General features: G+C 36.2%; 1 protein-coding gene across 5 annotated transcripts in view; it reads left to right on the top strand.

The window, feature by feature from the left end:
* The window catches only part of diaph2 (diaphanous-related formin 2), an 877,667-nt gene that overhangs the window by 28,896 nt on the left and 832,506 nt on the right, over positions 1 to 16,265 (top strand). For 4 of the 5 annotated variants that reach the window (XM_022683643.2, XM_049484129.1, XM_049484128.1 and 1 more), the window contains 2 exons: positions 1,439 to 1,543; positions 8,449 to 8,469. In XM_022683643.2, the coding sequence (XP_022539364.1) occupies positions 1,439 to 1,543; positions 8,449 to 8,469 (126 nt within the window). The remainder of the gene's footprint in view (positions 1 to 1,438; positions 1,544 to 8,448; positions 8,470 to 16,265) is intronic. The other variant, XM_022683642.2, reaches the window with a different exon arrangement.

The raw sequence follows: 16,265 nt of genomic DNA, 5'->3' as shown, positions 1-16,265 counted from the left end.
GCTGTCTGTCTGATGGTAATGGGGCCATCACTGCTCCCTGTCCTCTGCTGATTGGCTCCTGCTACAGGACTGTGTATGAATCTTCATATGCATTCACCCCACATCCTCACAGCTCTGCTCTGTTCTGCTGTTCTCTGATGATTATTAGTGTCATTACAGTTCTGTTGCATGTTTTTGCTCATAAAGTAAATTTCCTCATTTTAGAGCTGAGCGATATGATAACAAAAATTATATAATTGACATCAATATTCTCTAGAGAAATGGCTATGTACAATACAATATAATAAAAAACTTACCAAAGTACAATGTTAACATATCAGTATTAATATTTTAAAAATAAGACACAGATTTTTAATATTAGTAGTAATTCTTGACATTATGTTTCTTGACAGCCCATACATATTTTATGCAATAATGTGTAGACAAGAATAATGTCATCTTTTATATGTTGTTTGAAGTTGTTTTAAATGTATTAGGGTTGTACCAAATATTTGGCAATTAAAAATATTTGGCTGATAAATGCAAAAAAGCACTAAAGCACTTTCAGCGTTTGAATAAGAAAAGAAATGTCAGATTTAATCAGAAACCTGCAATGTATGTGTTATTCAGCCAGTTGTTGCATTTGATTTATGATAAAAAATGTGGTGATACGATCATAGCACAATACAGGGGTTACAATTCAGTACATTTAATATATTGCAAAACTGTAATCAAGGTAATATATTGCATTTGTTTCAAGCTGTTTTTTAATTTTAGGAAAACTTGGCAAAATCATATTTATACAGTTTTTAAGCAAAGTGTACTTTTTGTTTTGTTTAATCAAGACAACACTGTAAAGCACTGCTTTGTAGTGGGTGGGGTTTTCAATAAACACAACACAATATGAACCACTTCTGACACCGAATTGCACATTGTTTTAGACCATTCTATTTATTGGTTAAGCAAGATGGAGAAAGAATACAGGGCAGATATTTACAGTTGTTTATATTATTTATTAATTACCGTTAATTACCTAACCCAAGTACTCTCCCTCACCCATTTACGTGTATTTATGTGTATTACCTTTAAGTGTGTGTCTAGTTTTTTCCAAAAAGAGCAACAAAGCATCGTCATTAAGCCAACGCTCAAAAAATAAAGATGGAGTGGAGCTTTTTTTCACTGAATCAGAATAAGATGTCTAGCTAACAAAGTGTACAAAAAGCAAAAAATCAGAATAAACAGCTGGAACAGTAGAGTCTTTAGGTAATACATCAAATATTGCAATCAAGGGAAAAGGTTAAATTTTAATTATAGAACAGCAGGAAGATTTTAGCATTGCAGAGCCACCTATTTCTTCAATACTGGATTTTTGAAGACCTTTGCAAAACAACATATTGCGATACTTTGATATATCTATATTTTCTTATATTGTGTGTGTGTGTGTGTGTGTGTTTTACAGGAGGATATGAACCTGAATGAGGACCGGAAGGCCCCGCTGCGTGGAAAGGACCTGAGCACTAAGCGGGAGATGGTGGTGCAGTACATCTCCGCCACCGCCAAATCTGTAAGTGTTCCATAAATTCTTGGACGGCTTGTATTTTGTGTGTGTGTGCATGCACATGTGTGTGTCTGTGTGTGTGTGTGTGTGTGTGTGTGTGTGTGTGTAGGAGAGAATAGGGATGAAACATATGACATTCCTCAGAACACTCCGGAATAATGAGCTTAACCTGATCTTCTCTCTGCCTCTTCTGCTAAAGCCCCACGTCTTTGATTGCTTCCTCCTTTATCTCTTTTATTCATTTATCCCCCCCTCCGTCCCCCCCCACCTTTTTTCTGGGTGCTTATCAGACCTCTGGTGTTGTATTGCGCTATCCAGGCCTTTTATGCAGCGTGGGGATCAAGTTTTCATTAGAATTTGGTATGCGTCACAGTGAGTGCTCAGAAATCTGGAACATGACTCTTTCATCACCGTAAACCTGTAAAATCTGCCGAGCCGCCGCCGCCGCCGCGCCGGGTAATCCCCGGCTCTCGGACGGATTCTCTCTATTCTCTTTATGAAGAAGGTCCTCCTGAGGTTAGGCACCGCCAGAACACCGGAGGAGCCACACTCTGCCATAAATCACTCCTCACATAAGCTATAACCGGCCTTTAGCGCACACTGTGTGTGTGGAAATGTGTGTGAGCAGTTTTAATGTAATGTATGCTATTGTTGTAGTCAGGGCTGCTGCACAGTATATCGTTTCAGCATCATAATCACAATGTAATAACATGTAATGTGCTAGGGTTGCACAATATATTGTTTAAGCATCGTCATTACTATGTGTTCAGGCATAATAGTCACATCGCAGGATGTACAGTTTAAGTAGCTGAATATTGAATTATTTAGAAAGCATTTGGATCTGTAATTCAAGATATTTATCGTCACCTCACGGAGTACAGGTGTACATGTGAGTGAAAAACCTGGGTGCAGATTCCCACCAAAGTGCAGAGAAGAATATTTACAAGAAGAATAATCTAAAATAAAATCTAACATAAAATATAAAAATCTAATATAAAATCTAATATAAAATAAGACATACAGATAGCTTTACAGTATAAATAATATGCACATTATACTCAATAATACACATAATAACTTACACTTTAGACAAATAATGCACAGAACAAATATTGCACAGATGTAGATATGCAGATATCTAGAGTGTGTGTTTGTGTGGAAGTGAGGAAATAGTCCAGTAGGTGACAGAATAATTATGAGTAAGTGCAGGTAAGGAATGAGTTGAGTGTAAAGTACAGGAGGCAAAATGCTGTATAATATGGGAAAGTCTGATAGATGCAGTGTAAAGTAAGTGCAGGGTGCAGAGTTTGTATGGGTGTCTGTGGGGTGGGTTGGGCAGAACACTGTTCTACTGGCTGTTCCACAGCCTGGTCGCCTGGGGGAAGAAGCTGTCTCGGAACCGGCTGGTTCTGATCTTCAAGCTTCTGAGCCTCCTTCCACTCGGCAGCTGTGAGAACAGGGAGTGGCTTGGATGAGACGGGTCCTTCATGATCCTTTATGAACAGTATCCTTATTAAGAGCTAGTAGTGCCAGAGCTCCCCCGTGTGGATCACGCACTGCGTGTACCTGAGGAGCACCTAAAAATCAAAAATCTCCTTGATTTTTTAAAAAATAAATAAAAGTACATAAAGCATGTTAACAGATATAAATCAAGACAAAAGGTACAAATTTGTTGGAGAAAAAGATGACTCTGTGTGAAAGTTTGAGTGCGCATCTAAACTGTGTATTACGGTAGCTGCGTGCACAGCGGAGCTGGAGGAGAAAGCTGTGCTTTGAGTTTTACACTGAATACACATGATTTAATCAGCTCTAATCACCTAACATAAACCAGAAATACAATGCAACTACTACATATCTGTAGAACAGTGGAACATTTCTTATTAAAAATAAAACACATCTGTTACATCTGCATCAGGTTAAAGCCACTATATTTTAAACATTATGTATAGGCAAACGTTTGAAGTCTTATTAAAAAATTCTTATTAAAAAATAAAAATAAAATCAAAAGAAACCACTGTAGTCTTGAAAAACACTTTCCTTAGTATTAATTATATAATGATCACTTCTAATTCCCAGGTATTGTGTCACATAAAATACATAGTATAGATTACAAAATCTGTTTGTCTAATAGAAGGAGATTTATGGGAGAACAGAATTTTTCTAATTATGATCTCATTTATTAATTTGTTCATTTATGACATACATATATTATTGTTTCTAATGAGAGAGATTGGTTCTGTTTTCTTTCTTGCTTTGTTTTTCTTCTAACCTTGTCCTCCATTTCCACACTACTAACAGGGCTTAGCAGAAGGCTTTCAAATAATCTGCACTTTTTACTTTTAGTATTTAGTGATGTACAGTGAAAAACTTTAGTGTTTCTGCATTGTTTAGGAATTTCTTGAACTCTAAAGATAAAGATCATAGCATAAGTCCAAATTATGTACTGATTTCTAACACTAGCTAATGTTTGAGTATGATTTGTGTAGTATAGATAAAAGTGTGTATATAACTTAAAAGTTGAGTATGCTTGAATATTCCAGAATAAAGCAGCCTTGCAGTTATGTATGTCAGTAGAGCAATGCTTTACCACTTCCTATTACTACCGGTTTTAGTGATCTGTAGGCGAACCATGCACCGTGCAGCTTGATTAAGGACGTGTCAGTGTGTCTTTGCTATTATAACGACAGGAAAAGTATGCCTTGCACAGTTCGTAATGCGTAAAAAGCATGTTCTAATTCTCTTAATTAATCATGGTTGTGGTTAATTTTGGGCGTTGCGTGAAATAAACCAGCGTGACTTGCTCATTACTGGTGGATTGCTATTTTAACAGCGCAGTGTCCATGTGTGCATAACAAGCGGAGATGTATATTTTTTGGTTATGCACCAAGATAGCGATGAACGTCTGACTGTTGCCGTCTGTCTAGGTTGTATTCAGTCAGTGGAGCTCCTGTGTTTTCTGTTACCAAGATAAACAAGATAAAACTCCAGAAATGTACCTGAACACACCTCATTTCCAGAACACCACGCCCATCAGTGTAGATATATTCAGAAGATCTGCTGCTGTTTAAACCAGGCAGGAGGAAGGAGTGAAAATAGACTGTTGGTGGGGTGTAAGATAGCAATGATCATCGCGACTCGCATTACACAGGGTGTAAGATAGGGCCCCTTGTGTACTAACCTGCTAAACCCACACTATTAATATTAGTATATAGTCTATACCTTTATAGTGTTTAGTGTGTAATTGGGACACAGCCATAGTTTTTCTCTTTGACTCTTTGCAGTTGAATGTGCCAAAGCATGCTTTACACACTAATTAAATTATTTACAATTTATTTTGACTGATGCTTTACTAAACTGGACACTTTTAGTCAATAAAATTTGAAAAATAAAATGATTCAACTCCTTCGCAGTATCCTCCCTGACTGTGAATTTTATGAGATTTTGAGATAATGTCTGTTCTTTTGATGAGGCTGTAAAAAATAATTCACAATCACCGCATTTATTAGCAGTTCTGCTACCTGTTCTGTTAGAGAAGTCTCTATCCTTGCTTTTAATGTCAACTGAAAAAGAATAAATATCGTTTTGCTAATTGGTTTCACAGGAGATTAAATGAAATCTGGCCTTGGCTTGCTTGTACTGTATATCTCATTGTTGTAGTTATAACTAGGGATGCACTTAATATTTGGCAACCGAAAATGGCAAAAAATACTTTCAGAGTTTGGTCTGATACAAAATAAATCAGTATTTTTTTTTCATTAACAGATAATAATTTAATAATGTTTTAAGCACCGGTCACTGTTGGGTATACTGCTCTTGGCCAAAAAGTTTAATTTTGTTTGCTTTTGTCTAGGGCTGCAACTAATGATTATTTGTCTAGTTGAGTAATCTATTTTAAGGTAAAAAATACATCTTTTCAGAGTTAATTCAGTAATTTAGTCTTACACAATGGAGGATTTGACCCACATTTTATTATTTAAGATTGTGTGTCAGATTCTACTATAATCAATTTTAAATTATAATTTTAGTTGATTTTTGGTTTTATTGTCCATATTGGCTGCAACTAATGATTATTTTGATGTTTGACTAATCTGCTGATTATTTCTCTAAAAAAAAATCGATTAGTCAGTGATTATTTCTGCCATTCTGTTCATATTGCATCAAATTCAAAGCTCTTACAATCGCCTACAAGGTGATACAGAACAGCTCCTTCCTACCTGCACTCACTCCTGAAGGCTTACGCTACCTCCCGGCCGCTGCGCTCCTCCAATGAACGTCGCCTCGCTTTACCAAACAAACACTCACACAAAGCAATCCAGACTGTTCTCATACAGAGTTCCCCAATGGTGGAACAAACTACCTTCCACTACCAGATCAGGAGAATCTCTCACTATCTTTAATAAACTCCTGAAGACAGAGCTCTTCAAAGAGCACTTACTCTCCTAACACCTCTAACTAACTACCCTCTACTACCAGATCAGGAGAATCTCTCACTATCTTTAATAAACTCCTGAAGACAGAGCTCTTCAAAGAGCACTTACTCTCCTAACACCTCTAACTAACTACCCTCTACTACCAGATCAGGAGAATCTCTCACTATCTTTAATAAACTCCTGAAGACAGAGCTCTTCAAAGAGCACTTACTCTCCTAACACCTCTAACTAACTACCTTCTACTACCAGATCAGGAGAATCTCTCGCTATCTTTAATAAACTCCTGAAGACAGAGCTCTTCAAAGAGTACTTACTCTCCTAACACCTCTAACTAACTACCTTCCACTACCAGATCAGGAGAATCTCTCACTATCTTTAATAAACTCCTGAAGACTGAGCTCTTCAAAGAGCACTTACTCTCCTAACACCTCTAACACACTAACTACTTCTAACCTCATTTCCTTCTTCCCCTCCTTCACTCCTCTATCCTATTATTCCCCTTTGACCTCCTTTTATCCCTATCCAAAGATGTTTTACCTTTAAACTCATTTTACATTGTACTTGACTATTGTAAGTCGCTTTGGACAAAAGCGTCTGCCAAACATAATGTAATGTAATGTAATGTAATGTAAAAAAAAAAAAAATTTGCTTGCTGTGGGTATGGCTCTTGTTTCTCGGTTTTTCTATCAGTTCAAAACTATAGAAACAGCTAAACATGAACAGATTTAAGTGCCATAAAAATCTCCAGAACATGTAAATGTCATTCAAATGTTCAAAAGTGCTGGTATTTAGTGAGAAGATGTGTTATCTGTTGTGTTTGGACGCAAATTAGCGATTAGTCGACAATTAACATTTTTATAATCGACATAGTCGATTAAATCGACAATCATTGCAGCCCTACTTTCGTCTGAATGTTATTTTGGTGCATCCCTAATGGAAAGCTGTGTAATTAATATTTAAATACTGTTTTGAAAGGAGAGATAATGCAGAGATAACCAGCCATCAGTATTACAGACATTATCTCTCATTATTTCTGTCTGTGTGATCTCTTTCTCTCTCCACTCTGTTATAGTGTATTGTGTGTATTGTGTTGTGTAACATTGGTATTGTGTACAGTACCAGTTAAAAGATTGGACACCTTCTCTTTTAATCATTTTTTTTTCCTCCATAGTAAATAAATAGTAAAGTGATCTATCAGATTATGAAGGAACACATAATGAATCATGTAGTAACTTAAAAACAGTGTTAAACAAACCAAAATAATGTGAAGTATTTAGATACTCTTATCTGGGGAGCTGTTTGTTAACTTGTGGTTTCTGAGGCTGAAAACTCTGATAAACTCATCCTGTACAACAGAGGAAACTCTCGCGCTTCCTTTCCTTTCCTGGGGCGGTCCTGATGAGTGCCAGTTTCATCATTATAACGTTTTTGATGGTCTTATTTGTGACTTCACTTGAGGATACTTTCAAAGTTCTTGAAACTTCGACATTTTTACTTAAAGTACTTTTTTCTTTACCTTGTTGAGTAGTTTTTGCTTCTCATAATATCAGGGTTTGTAGGTTTTTCCTTTTAAAAACCTGGAAATTTCATGGAATTTGAAAATAGCAATTTCCAGGCCTGGATAAATTTTGGAAAAATAAAAATACACAGGGAGTTTTGGATAAATTCTTGGAAATTTGGTCTACAGATCCATTTTAAGGTAAAAAATACATCATCTCAGAGTTAATTGAGATGTAATTTAGTCTTACACAGTGGAGGATTTGACCCAAATTTATTATTAAAGGTTGTGTGTCAGATTCATTTTAGGCCTACTATAATCAATTTTAAGTTATAATTTTAGTTGATTTTTGTTTTATTGTCCATAATGTCCAAAATTTGCCTTAAAGGCATTACAAAAAGTCATGAAGAAATCATGGAAATTTATTGGTTGAAAGGTGTATGATCCCTGTAATCTGGATTAGAACATTACTGAAATATTCACTATTCACTGTATACCTGTAACTCTACCTCTTCACTACTTTACTTTAACTGATGCTCTCAAACTTTACATTAAGAGACAAGAAATTCAAGTAATCAAGTTTTTCTGTATAGTTTGGATGACTTTAATATTAATTTACTATTCAGAACATTTTCAAAATATTGAAAAAACACTGAGTACCTCTTTTAACTGGTACTGTACATGTGTGTAATGTGTGCAATGTGTGTATTGTGTGTAATATAATGACTGTGTCACTGTGTAACTGTGTAATTGTGTAACTGTGTAACTGTGTAACTGTGTAACTGTGTAATTGTGTAACTGTGTAACTGTGTAACTGTGTAATTGTGTAACTGTGTAATTGTGTAATTGTGTAACTGTGTAACTGTGTATAAGTGCACTAATGCTGAAGCTTGCTAGTGCGGACGATACACTGGCCTACTAATGATTTTGTGCCGTTTGTGTCTTTTTGCACATTAACTCCCTCCGCTGGCCGCTGCATGCAGATTACTGGAAGCAAAGTTGTGGTGAGTAATACGATACTTTAATATTGTTTATTATCTCGAAATCTTTCAGCTCTTTAACACTGTTTCTCTTTTAACACTCTTCTTCTTCTTCTTACTATTCTTCTTATTCTTTCACATCTTTGCAGTAGAACACCCATGTTCTCATGTTACGGTGTAGATGTCTTACAGTATTATATTTACAGTATTTATATATATATACAGCTCTGGAAAAAAAAATAAAAATACATTTAAAAATTATGAGTTTCTTTGATTTTACCAAATGTAAAACCTCTGGAATATAATCAAGAGGAAGATGGATGATCACAAACCATCAAACCACCAAACTGAACTTCAGCTTGAATTTTTACACCAGGAGTAAAGCAGCATAAAGTTATCCAAAAGCAGTGTGTAAGACTGGTGGAGGAGAACATGATGCCAAGATGCATGAAAAAAAAAACTGTGATTAAAAACCAGGGTTATTCCACCAAATATTGATTTCTGAACTCTTCTGAACCATATTTTGGGGGGATTTTGGGAGAAATGTTGTCTGTAGTTTATAGAATAAAACAACAATGTTCATTTTACTCAAACATAAACCTATAAATAGCAAAATTCTCTCTTCATTTTTTTCCAGAGCTGTTTACATACATGTTTAAGCAAATAGTGTCTTTCGCGTGGATATGACACACTCTACACTGTATTTTCCCCTCACAATTTCACAATCATTTCTGCATGTAAATGAGAGTGCTGAAGCTTTTCACACGTTTAAGCTGTTTTTTCTTCACAATGGATCATAGACACTATTATTATATTAGCATTTAAATATTGTTACACTGCGGATGAGAGATAGTTTTCAGGGAAATCATCATAATCTGTGATCTAATCTGTTTATCCTAATGTTCTGCATTCGAATGCCTGTCATTGTGTTCATTATTTTCCCTCAGATAGAACATTGTCTGAGGATGTATCACTTAATTAGACCCCCCTCCTCTTTCGTCTCATCCCGAACCCTTACTGAAAAACACTTTCTGCTGATTGAGAGTGAGACACAGAGTGATACACACTGAGAATAAGGCAGAGTGTGTTTCCCTTTGGCTTGGAAATGAAATCTGGCTTTGGCTTGCTTGTACTGTATATCTCATTGTTGTAGTTATAACTAGGTGTGCACTTAATATTTGGCAACCGAAAATGGCAAAAAATACTTTCAAAGTTTGGTCTGATACGGAATAAATCTGTATTTTTTTATAAACAACCTTAAGGATTTTTTTAAAGCACTGATCACTGTTTTTAGGTAATGTATATCTCATTCTTGTAGTTATAACTAGGTGTGCACTTAATATTTGGCAACCGAAAATGGCAAAAAATACTTTCAGAGTTTGGTCTACTACAAAACAAATCAGTATTTTTTTATTTACAAAGAATAATTTGTTTATTTAGTCTGTACTGTGCTCCCTAATGAAAAGCTGTGTAATGAATATTTAAATACTGTTTTAAAAAGGAGAGATAATGCAGAGATAACCAGCCGTCAGGATTACAGACATTATCTCTCATTTCTGTCTGTGCGATCTCTTCCTCTCTCCACTCTGTTATAATATATTGCGTTTATTGTGTGTACTGTGTTGTTGTGTAACATATAATGTTTTAGTGCTGTGCAATATAATGATAAATATTGTGGGGAAGATATTGTGAAAAGTGTGTATCGTTATATTTACCTTCTATCATCCCTATCGTTTCTACAGTAATTTCATCAATTATTCATGCTAATATATAAAGTAGGCTACGATTAAATGTATTGGCGTGGTCACTTTGCATAAACTGGGTTTATATAAGTGATAATAAAGTAATCTTCACAAAAAAACGCATTGTTCTTTTGAAAAAATGAGCTACTGCATCTACCTCATCTGTTTTCATTTGATATATATATATATATATATATATATATTGCTGCACTAAAAGGAAGTAATTCTCATTTGTGAAAGTTGGGTTTAATTTCACTTTGAAATAAAGTTGGAAAAAAGTAAGCAATGATATTATTTTAGCATTTTTTTTCGAAGAATAACTGAAAACATACTTAAATGTGGAATATCAAAATATATATCGTTATCGCGATATAAAAAATTCCATATCGTGATATGTGATTCTTCCCATATCGCCCAGCACTATAATGTACAGTACCAGTCATAAGTTTGGACACACTGAGAATGAGGCAGAGTGTGATTCCCTTTAGCCTGGAAAAAGGTTTCTCGTATGTATTGTGTGTGTATTGTCTGTGTATTGAGTTTTATATTCTGTGTGGCAGATTTCTTTTGTAAGCTCGTGTCTTTGTCCTCGCCAGATTACAGAATGTCACTATTGTTTCGGGGACGTTCGCAGCCGCTCATGTTGTTATTGTCACTTACGCCACCGATGCTAGCCCACAAATGGCTGTAATAATCTTTATAAATATATACTGTTACGGGCACGGCGATATTTCCTCATTTCACAGCTCTGTAATGCGGTAATTGCAGATTTGCTTCCCCTATTTTTCACGCAGTGAAACCCCGTAGTCCTTATGAGGCTGCTTGTTATTTGTTTTATTTTATTTATTTGGCAGAGTGCGGTTATTGCCTGTGCTGCTGCCGCCTGTCATTAGAAATGGTGTTTTATTGTCGAGTGGAGAACTGTGTGAGAGAGTGCGCGAGTGCGCGAGAGCGCGAGAGCGCGAGTGTTAGCTGGGAGATTAAGAGACGCAGGTAAATGTGATATTTACGACGCGGCAATAAGCAGCAGCAACAGCAGCTACACCTGCAGTCAGACTGGCAGGGCGTGTCTCTCTCTCTGTCTGTGTGTTTTATTGTTATTGTTTTATTGTCAGTAAGTGCTTTTGTGAGCTTTATTTTATGGTCTGTCAGCTGTTCAGAATTTGAGAATCGCACAGAAGTTAAAAGTTGTCTTGTAGCACTTTAAAACACAAATAAAAAGACAAGATAATCAACATTCATCACTGGTTTTACACACTGATTGATTTTGATGTCTAAATTTAATATCTCCTCTTATTCTCTGGATCAAAATGATCCAAGCAATGTAATTTAGAAAATAACTATAATTACATTTAAATAAACTTGTTAGCAAAGTTTATTTGCCAGTTACTTTAAGTTTATTTGATGAATTATCAGCGGTTATAGCATTATTATAATGTTATATTAGTATTATATCTGTATTATAAGAACTGTGTTGTGAAATTAGAACCTGAAGTGAAGGAACATTTAGAGAAAGATTACACATTTATTATACATTTAGAGAAAGTATTGTCATACTGACCTCAACATTATTACCACACACATACTGTATGTGTTATATATTGACATTTCTTATGTTTTATGTGTATAAAACAGCCTCAATAATACAGATATGGAAATTTAAACATTTGAAATTTTATTTTTTAACTTATTGTCTTCATCAAATTAAGAAATGACAATAAATATGTATCACAAAACTAATGCCAACCATTTTTTTAAACCATTAGTTGAAATGTCAAATATAGAAGTGAAATATAGAAGAAGCATGCACACTAGGCCAGACACGATAATTATTTATCCTCTTATTGTACCATGTGTGTGTGTGTGTATAGTTTATAACCTCAATTATTTCACTGTATATTTTTATGTTATAATTTGTTTTAAGGTAGTAGATAATACGTTATGATTAAAGTGAAAGAGCCAGTATGTTTTTAAAAACTGATTTTTATTTATTATTTCAGTCATTTCTCATTTTCTGTAAATAAATGCTCTAAATATATATTTTTATTTTAAATGTTGTCTGTAGTTTATAGAATAAAACAATAATGTTTATTTTACTCAAACATAAACCTATAAATAGCAAAATCAAAGAAACTGATTCTAAAAGGGTTCTGGGCTTTGCTGGGCAGTAGTTCTAAGCTCAGTTAAAGCCCTATTGGCAAGTTCACTTAGTTCACTTATTTTCAGTCATGCAAATGTCAGATTACCATTTCAGAAACATATGTTTAATCCCTTCTTCTTCTTAAATCCAATCGGATACAAACATCATGAACAGTTTATAGTGTTTGTCTCGATAATGCATACAGAACTTTTTTTTTTATTTGGCTTGTTGTGGCTGCTGCGCCTGCGCTGATCTCCACAGCAAGAGGGCAGGGCATCCTCCAGCACGCTGCCTCTCTTTCGCTCTCTACACAACCAGTAAAACTTTTATTTCATTTTACATTATTTCTGACATTTTTTTTTTTTTTAGCACACGCCTCCTCTGAAACATGTGAAGTCAGACTCCGCCTCTTTTTGAGCTGCTGCTGATGCTATAGCATTGCCGAGTAGCATCACACCGCTAACACTCGGAGGAAAGCGCAGCGCAGAGACTCGGTTCTGATACATCAGCTCACAGACGCAGCCTTGTGCTGATCCACATCACCCTAAGAGTGATAAGGGCAATGAAGAGCGCCATCTTCTGTACTGTACCCACGCAGAGAGAGCAAGGACAGCTGTGCTCGATGGCAAGCTACATGAACAGGATTCAAACCGGCGATCTTTGTGCTGAAGGATAGGACTTGGTCCTACAGCGATTACTGGCTTTTCCCCTCATTAATAAGGTTTCTGGTGCAGTTAGCCGTGAGTTTAAGGTGAAGAATTGGAGATTGGCATATCCATGCTGAGTAGGCTGAAGGACTAAACTGAGGGTGAAGCCCTCCAGAGGCATGTCTCCTTCAGCGGTGGGCGGAGGAGGTCTGCCATCCTCAATACCATCCGTGAAATCTCTCTGGCACCCTCTCTCAGAGCGTGAGCTGAATGAATTCGCTCTAATCGAGACAGCTGGGCGTGCAGCTAATACTGCTGAATCTCGTCTGTGTGACTGTGATGAGAGCGAGGGCGGCTAGTGGTTTAATACTGTGATTCTGCTGAAGTTGATTGGATAAAGCAGTGCTTTATCACTTTCAGTTAGTACAAAACAGGTTAGAATTTTAACCTCCTAACATCCAAACCCGAGCATTTTTTATTTCTCTTTGCTTTTTTGGCTAATTGGCACTTGATTAGTGTAAAAACGAATTATAAAAGAATTATCTTTTTATATGATATAGTTTCTCAGAAAAATGATGTCCACATGTGAGGACTTTAGTTTTATATTTTAATAGAACACTGAACAATGAAGTCGCGTTTAGTAATGATTTGCAAAACAAAAATAGAAACAACAGTTTTGCCCCTTTGAGCAATATGGCTCATTTAAATTGCTGAAGCAACACAAAGACATATAGTAAACCACACACACATTTACTGTATTTACTGTTCTTTTAACATGTTAAACCCCTCTGCCACCACTAGGTGACAGTATAACGTCCTCGTACGGGGACACAAGGCCCTTGTAGAGCAAAATTTAGTGTTGTGGTCTAGACAACCCAAAATGCGATGTCATGTCATACGTGTCCACAAATCAGTGTACTAACCTACCAAATCTGGACTATTAAGATTAGTATACAGTATATTATTCCTTATAACAGTAGTTTTCAGTCCTTTTTCCTCTGTTTTACAAAAAAAAAATCCTTGCAATATAAATAAATAGATATTTCAAGAAATGTAAGGTTTGACAGATATTGACAGTAAATTATTGTATTTATCTCGGGCATGACTGATATAGCTATCTGCTGGATTAGCAAGCTAGTAATGCTACGAGTGAGCATTGTGTTATTTATACTATTGATTATATTTATCCTTCATGGACAAATGGTTAAAACAGCTTCTTTCACAGCATATTGTGACACTGTTAATCAGTAAACATTTCTAATTCCTGGTCTATGGACAGTTAAATTTCAACAGGCCAATGCTCGTCCACATACTGCTCCTATTTTGAGAGCTTGCCATGAAGACAAAGATACTATATCATGTCCATCTGCATCACCAGACCTGTCCCTGTATAAGAATGCATGGGATGCTATTGGACTCATTATAACCAGAGAGCATGACCGACTGTACTCTCTCGGACTCCGGCTGCTGATGGAGTCCCTCCAGTTGTAGTGATAGTACCTTAGTCTGCACCAGATTTTGTTTTTCCAGTTATTGACGATAAGTGTACATTAAATCAACATAAAGGCAAATGGGACGCAACCGCTGTTTGAAGGTTATCAAAAGATAAAGGCTCCTCCACTGTTATTTCATTCTGTGTTGATAAAACTAGAGCTGCACGATACTAGAAAAAAATGATATTGCAAATGTTCTTTTTTCTGCTATAAATATCGCGATATTAAACAATGCAGGGCTGAGTCAGCGCCGAGCTTAACTCAAAACCTGAAGAAAACAGCAAATCGGCCCTTTAACCAGACATTTAAATGGCTTTTTAAAAGGTAAATAAGAGTGTTTGTTTTTCTGGGATTAAAAGCGTGAATTCTGCTGTAACTGGAAATATCTGCACTGCTAAACTGTGCAGAAATGTGCCCTCCCCCTTGCTCTTCTCAGGCAGCAGCAGCCTGTCACTCACACAGACACAGAGACAGCGCTGTGCATCTACTGTGTATTCTTGTGGCAAGAATCAAAACACTGCAACATGACGTGTTTGATTTAATTGCCTTAAGTGAACGATCGTCATCACAATGTCAATGTTTAAGCAATATATCATGCAGCCCTAGATAAAACCCTTCCTGAGTGAGTGGAAGCTACAGGTTTCTCCTCTGTAGAGAAACAGATACTTTGGGCTCGGCTGGCGTTTAGTTCCTGCAGTTCTGCTGCAGCCTGGCGAGGTTGCATGACTTAACCTGTGAAGGCTCTGAGGACGGCGGGAGAAAATCAATAATCACGTGATCAGCCTGACCGCTCGGAGACCACCTGCTTCCACAGAAACATCCGGCAAGTTTTTAGTCGATAGAAGAGGTAGGAGCTGGAGAAACACCTCGGACCGGTGGGACCCGGGTCTACAGAATCCGTGAGATCCTGGAGTTCCTCAGAGAGCCGGAACTGCAGTCCGGGAGAATAATGGACAAAGCGTGTAGTTCAGAAACGATTCGGCCTCTTTTATTTTACCAGGGGACAAAAAAACTGCCCTGTTGTCTGGTAAAATGGAGAAGATCTGAGTGTAAGGCTGCCTGAGACGTGTGAAAATTAAAGGACACTATTTAAAGAAAGAGAAATCGTATTCGGATAACAGAATTAATAAACAATGAGTAGATAATTTGTTAAAAACTTATAAATGGAGAGGATGTGTTTTGTCCTTTTTTGGAATTATATTTTGTGTACTTTAAGAAAAAAATGAAAAAAATTATATTTATATATTCTATATTTAGAAATATTTATAGATTCCACAGTATTGAAAAAAATTGTGAACATGGTCTCTGTTAGACATAGAAAAAAAAGAGGTGTTGAGTAATAAAGTACAAATACTTTTGGTTAGTTGCTTAAGTAGAATTGTTGGTTATCTATACTATCTACTGGAGTAATGTTTTTTATATTTTTAACACAATTATCTAAATGATATAAATCTAAAAATATCCTCGTTACTCCTGTTTCATTTCAGCTGGTTTTCATTCCGGCTTCTCATCGTTCAATAAAACCCCTATCCAGATAAATCTCTCCATCCAGATAGAGTGAATCTGATTGTGATTGGATGTAGAGAAGTATAAACATATACCATTCTGACTCCCTATTGGTTTATACTGTGATCCATCACACCTGCACACCCCCGCCCCCCCACACTCCAGAAAAACTCCAGTCCAGCTAAACTTCTTTAATATATTTACATTATACTGTATGTAAAATACATTCATTAATTTACAATGGGGCATATATGCAGCTAAAACAATAGGAAACAGCCTAGTGCAAAATCCC

Source organism: Astyanax mexicanus, chromosome 10 (genome assembly GCF_023375975.1).
Source record: "Astyanax mexicanus isolate ESR-SI-001 chromosome 10, AstMex3_surface, whole genome shotgun sequence".
Taxonomy (NCBI): domain Eukaryota; kingdom Metazoa; phylum Chordata; class Actinopteri; order Characiformes; family Acestrorhamphidae; genus Astyanax; species Astyanax mexicanus.
The sequence above is the reverse complement of the archived record's forward strand: the minus strand, read 5'-3'. Positions and strand labels throughout refer to the sequence as shown.